This window comes from Dufourea novaeangliae, unplaced genomic scaffold (assembly GCF_001272555.1).
Source record: "Dufourea novaeangliae isolate 0120121106 unplaced genomic scaffold, ASM127255v1 scaffold125, whole genome shotgun sequence".
In the NCBI taxonomy this organism is placed as follows: Eukaryota; Metazoa; Arthropoda; class Insecta; order Hymenoptera; family Halictidae; genus Dufourea; species Dufourea novaeangliae.
Genome location: NW_015374020.1, coordinates 2,872,231 through 2,878,230, shown reverse-complemented (window position 1 = coordinate 2,878,230; position 6,000 = coordinate 2,872,231). Strand labels below are relative to the sequence as shown.

General features: G+C 44.9%; 1 protein-coding gene across 3 annotated transcripts in view; it reads right to left on the bottom strand.

The window, feature by feature from the left end:
• Positions 1-254: 254 nt before the first annotated feature.
• LOC107189110 (bromodomain adjacent to zinc finger domain protein 2B) overlaps positions 255-6,000 on the bottom strand; it is a 45,756-nt gene continuing 40,010 nt past the window's right edge. For all 3 annotated transcript variants that reach the window (XM_015577572.1, XM_015577574.1, XM_015577573.1), the window contains 10 exons: positions 5,773-5,992; positions 4,948-5,698; positions 4,609-4,869; positions 4,027-4,525; positions 3,680-3,914; positions 2,521-2,642; positions 2,303-2,444; positions 2,064-2,194; positions 840-1,124; positions 255-585 (listed from right to left, as the gene is read on the bottom strand). In XM_015577572.1, coding sequence (XP_015433058.1) covers positions 408-585; positions 840-1,124; positions 2,064-2,194; positions 2,303-2,444; positions 2,521-2,642; positions 3,680-3,914; positions 4,027-4,525; positions 4,609-4,869; positions 4,948-5,698; positions 5,773-5,992 — 2,824 coding nt within the window. In that variant the 3' untranslated portion in view covers positions 255-407. The remainder of the gene's footprint in view (positions 586-839; positions 1,125-2,063; positions 2,195-2,302; positions 2,445-2,520; positions 2,643-3,679; positions 3,915-4,026; positions 4,526-4,608; positions 4,870-4,947; positions 5,699-5,772; positions 5,993-6,000) is intronic.

The window sequence follows — 6,000 nt, the reverse complement described above, 5'->3', positions numbered from 1 at the left end:
GGGCCTTCGTATTAGGAGTGGAGGGCGAACGCGCAATTCACGGGGCGCGCGGAAATGACGCGCAACGGGTTGTTCCGCCATTCACGGATGGTCTCTCTATGGACACACACAGTTATAATAGATTAGATTCTCCGGTCGACCGCTAGAACGAGGCCGACGTACGCGCGCGTGCGGAAAAAAAAACAAACAAACAAACACGAGGGTTTTCCGAGTTCTCTTGTCCTCGACACGGATTCCCCCGCGGGTACGCGGTTCCTTCCTCCAGAAAGATGGGCGGCGCGCCTCTCTCTCTCTCTCTCTCTCTCTCTCTCTCTCTCTCTCTCTCTCTCTCTCTCTCTACGCACCCCCTTCTTCTAGTAGTAGAAGTGGGCGAAACTGTTGCAGGTGTTGCGAGATCGAACCGAGCCTCAGCTATGCGTTTGCGGGTGCGGTGGTGGCGCCCCGGTAATCTCGGTCCAACGCATTTCGAAGAAACTGCGCATCCCGTGACCGGCCTTTCCCACAGGACTGTCGTCCTCGTTGAATACCTCGCAGTTGATGAACATCTGTCTGACATCGGCGCAAAACTCATCGCGAGACTTGTACCTGTATCGAGAAGCACTCGTTGGAACATATTTCGGATTTTGGTCCGTTTTGTTTTGTTTTTTTTTTTTGTCGATCGAAGTTGATTGACGGGATCAAGTTAGAGAGCTTGCTAGAGATCTTAGATGGGTGTATGTGTGTTTTTTTATATAGCTTTTTTTTGAATTGACTTTTTTTTTTTTGTTTTTTTTTTTTTTTTAGTAACAAGTTTTTTTTAGTTAACTAGGGTAGTAGTCGTTGGTACGCGTGCAACTTACACGGAGTCCTGCAATTTCTTCTTGATCGTACTGAGATCCATGGGCGTTTTAATGATTTTCTTGTAGGTCGGGAACTGTTTGGTGTTCACCGGCAAGAGAAACGGCCAGGCCTCGTCCTGTTGCTCCAACTGTTCGAGTAGCACCTTACACGGAGCCAACTCTCGTTGCTGTTTCTTCGTGAGCGTCCTATTGTTCCCCTCCTTCCGTGGCGACGCGGTAGGGGTTGCCGGTTCCGACGAACTGACGTCCTCTACGTGCGTGTTCGATGCCGTTGACGGCGTTGGACTGCGACGCAAAACAACAGAGAAATTATTTGCACGATTAGCTTAGCTTTCTCTTTTGCAGGAGGTTTGTTTCCGTTTTTTCGCATAAAAGCTCCTGGACGAATGCATAAGACTCGAGCGTGTTTTTTTTTTAGTTTTTTTTTTGCGGTTTTTATTTATTTATTTATTTACTTTTTTTGTTATTTTACTTGTCTGCTTGAGACGGGTACGTTGTTCTCGTTGGAATATTTCGTCTTTCTGACACTCTTTGTCTCTCGGTTTATTTTTGTCTCGCCTTCTTTCCGCCTCTCGCCCTTTTCGCCGTGTTTCGGTTAGTGTACGTTTTTTTTTTTCTATTCGAGTAATCATTAGGAAGCTGAAGGCCAGCTCTACACCGTTACGACGTATTCTCTGAGAAAATACCCATCCCATAGTCGATGATCGTTTAAAGCAACATACGCTGTACGAGGGTACAGGGTGTCCCCACGAACGGACCTGACACGAGATATACTTTTATTCATTCACAGGGCATAGAATATCGCTCGAACGAGGGGAGGAAAAAGCCTACCTCTATCGGTGTGTTTCCGTTCACGTGGAAGCGTTACTACGGCTAACATATCGTAGAACACCCTGTATACGGTACAAATACTTCCATACAACAACATTTCGACGAGTGTACGACACGGGCCGAGGATATAGAAGTCGGTAGAATATCGCATTATAGTATGTATTCGTTCATATTTTAAAGCGTTACTGTGTATTGTTCGTATTCGATTGGAAGTTATTCGTTCATCATTTGCGTTCGTTGCTTGAAAATCATGGTTTAGCTTGGCAGCTGTATTTATGTATGTGCGTGTGTGAGTGAGTGTGTGTTCTGTTTTGTGTCTACTTGTACATTCGTATGAAACAACGTTGTTAAGCCAGCGAGTCGGCAAAGTTTGTTTGGTTTTAACGTAATCACCTAGCTGGTGGATGATCAGAACTTTCACTTTCTCTGGTGCCTCCCCCTTTGGTATGACTCCTTCGACTACTATTTCTCTTCTTTGGTTGTTTACTGTGACAATTAGAACAATACCATTTTCCCCTTGGCATCTGAAAGTACGGCATACATAAGCGAATGTAACAATCGTATTATTTTAAACTAACCGTACTTCACTTTAGACAATGATCCTGAAATGGTTAAATAGAGATGCGACTCACTTTTGGCATTACAGGATTGTGACAGTCGGTGTGGTAAGCCCGTGGACAGAGTTCGCATAACACTAAGTTTTTACCAACTCTCTTTCCACATACCAGACAGTTTCGTTCTCCTGTTGCTTTGTTCATGCACTCGTGACAATACCTGGAAATAATTGTAAAATGTATTCGTCTCAAATATCATTCAACTCTGTCAAGTGAACTAGCATACAATTACTCACCAGTCACCATCAGGAATGTTTTCCATTTTTGGACGGAAGCAGTAAGTATGGTAGCCACGGTCACAGCCATCGCACAGTAGCAACTTGTCTTCGTTATCTCCACTGTGACAGAATTGGCAGTTCTGTAACATAAAATACAAATCTCCAATATTAATACTGAGAGGCACGTATAGCCGTCGATCGAACCAAAGAGACTTTCAATGTTTGAGCACCATTAGTCAAGCGTTTTGAAATTAAAACTTACAAATGATGCAATTAATGTTAATGTAAAAGAACAGGGTGGTACAATTGAATATAAGTAAATGGGTTAAGCGAAAAGTAAGGTGTTTAAATGAACCTTGGTTAACAAAAAAAAAAAAAAACTAAGGCAAAGCATTTACATCTTATCGTGCAATTCGGTTCCATGTTGTTCAAATTAAATGTTGGCGCATATCGTAGTCGAGTTGCATAAATGATAAATCATTTTATATAAACAATTTGCATGGAATGACAGGATGAGCAGTTACAGTAAATAAATATGAAAGCAGAAACTCTACGAAAGGAAAAATACGAAGCGTTAAAGGAAAAAATTAGTAGTTGGCAAGCGGCGTATTCATTGGGCATGCTACCGTTACGTTAAACTCTAACCACCATTTGGATGTATTAATTACATCATTTTGTCCTTAATCGTCGCATCGTTACAAACAATTCTCATAAACGCTTGTATTCCCATCGATCAAATTTTAAACAAACAAATTATAATGTTCATAAATATATATGTATAACTGCCGCAATTATTCGCACCCGCGAATAGATTTATATAAAACTTTTCTTTTTTTTTTTTTTTTTCGATGCCAAGAGAGATGTACAATATAGAGAAGTGCCACGCGAAGAGCATTTCGTTTAATTTAAAACATACTGACGAGCTTTCAGAATACGAGTCTCGTGATACCAATTTGTCAATTAAAACCGATATGCTCTCTGTGGTTCACTGTGGCGGGACGGGCGATAGTTTACGCAAGGAAAGTATTAGGATAGCTTTGGTTAGTAAGTTAGTGCGAATACCCACAGAGGCCTGAGAAGTAGTCAATAGCTGATTGTACTGATTGGTAGCTTTGAGTGAGACGCAGCGGTTTCGTAGCTTGACGCAGACCGAGTTTCTAGCTGGTGTTAGACTCACAGCCTTCATGATGCTCTTGTCCCAGGCGATGCTGGCCTCCAACATGTATAGCGCCATGGCGAGCTGAGCCGACGTGTGGGCTCGAGCTGTCGCCTCGCGCCAGTTGTTCAGCCCTCTTGGTGTTGTCTCCTCTTGCGGCGCCGGTGTCTGGTTGCTTTGATCCGAGTTATTCGCGTTCGCGTTCGCGGCCGCCGCTTGTTCCGCCTTCAGAGCTGCCAAGTTCGGATCTCCCGTGCTGGAATATCAAAATGTACCAGTCAATTTATAATATTCCCCGTACCAGTATGCACGAATTTTTCGTCATCGCAATACTAAAGATGTTTCTACAAGATACTGAAAGTCCTTACCAAACGCCCAGTGGTGGCTTCAAGTATCTCCTCTCTATCGCGGCTTCCAAAGAGAGTAACCTCTGCCGTGCCTGCTCGACAGCACTGATCTTCTCCATCTCGTTCAGCTTCTCAATCTCCTCAGCCTCCTCGGTTCCCGCCCGCGGAGGAAGCTTCCAGCCTTTGACCTGCATGCTGGCGTTGGCAACTTTGTCCTCGAGAGCCTCGACCTGCTCCAAAAGCTGCGCGTCAACACGTAACGCGACCTGCTCGCTCCAAATTTCTGGGTTATCTGGTTTCGGAATCGGTGTGTCGGGTTCGTCCGGTGTCGCTTGAAGTTCAGTGGCGGTGAAATTGCCAGGATCAACGTTGATTCTGCCTGTGACGGCGAGGAACGATTCCATCGTCGCCCACGTTGTACGTTTTAATTCCTTTTCGCGAACACCGCGAGAATGAAGGTGTTCCAACAGCTCTTGAAATGTATCAACGTCCGTTATTCTCCACCAACCGTATCGTAAATCTGAAAATGTGTAACGAAGTATATTAATAAAATGTTCAGGTTGATGTTCATTTAATTTGTTGTTGATGTGTAACGACTTTTACCTTGCGATACAGGCTTAGCTTCTCCAGGAGGCGGCAGACCGTGCACTTTTAAGTATTCCAGCTGCACCGCCTCGTCTTGGGTTAGGATCAGAGGCGCTGGACTGTCGCATCTGTCGTAATTCGGACTGGCCGGTGGCGGGAAAACTGGTATTCTCAGCTCGGTTGGTTCAGCGATCCCAAAGATCTGTTTCGTACTCGGCCCTGGAGTGTCGCAAGTCTCGCGTGGCAGGATCGAGAACCAATTGGACTCGTTGCTGTTATCTGTTAACAATAAACATACAAAATTTACCAACAACGTTCCAGAATATTTCATATAAAAGATGAACACTGGAATCTTACTAGAAATGAACGTGCCGTTTAGTTCTTTCCCGTTATGAAGATTGTTAATGTGATTGAACTTGTCGCCGTTAGGAATCGTCTCGACGATTTTATCCTCCATCATCTTCACGGGTTTCATGTCCTCGTCCGTATCTTCGTTCTCCTTCTTCGTTTCCTCGACCTTTACGTCCACGTCCATGTTGACCACTTCTGTCTCCTGCTTAATTTCCTCCGACGTAACGTTAGTCTTGGCGTCGGTCATACCATCCATTTCGTGTTTCTTCTCCTCCTTGATATTCGTTGAATTCTCCGAACCACAATTCTGCACGTGTTCCTTCTTGCAGTTAACGTCCTCCACTTCGCACTTCATTTTCTCTACGTACGGCTTGACGTCCGCTTCCTGATCGTTCATGTTGTATTTCTTCTCCTCTTTCACATCATTCGGGGCTTCGTTCTCCCTGTTCTCGGAATTCCCTTTGGTGTCCTCTTGCTTCGTCTCGGGTTTCTCGTCGACCGGCATGTTTTTGTACTTTTCGTCCAATTCCGCCTGCAGCTCGAGGATCTCCGGTTCAGCACTCTCCATAGCCTCGACGAAGATGCCGCCCGCGCATGCCAGCTCCCAGTATCTTCTCCAGTACCTGTCCTGGCCGAATATGTGTGCTCGTAACTGTTTCGAGGAACTATTCAGCTTCTGTAGCTGCTCCTCCGATTGCTTCAGTAGCTTATCCAGTTTCTTGCCTAGCTCTTCGCCCGATAAATTTTTGTCTTCCTCCTGAAGTGAAAGCAAAATTCGGTATAATTCATGGAAAATAGCGTCAGGAAAATACAAAAATTATACGATCTTACCTCCTCTGGCTGTGTTCCCTCGCTTTCGTTCTCAGACATGTCTTCCACCTCGTCTTCATGATGAATTTCATCGGGAGTGGGTGTCGTTCCCACAGCCGTCGACGTCGTGTTACCTTCTTCATCCACTTCTTTCTTCTCTATGGTAATGGTATCGCCGCTTTTGTTCACGATCACGCCGACCGCTTCCATTCGGACCTTCCGGCTGTGTAACTGTCTGAGTCTATGAAC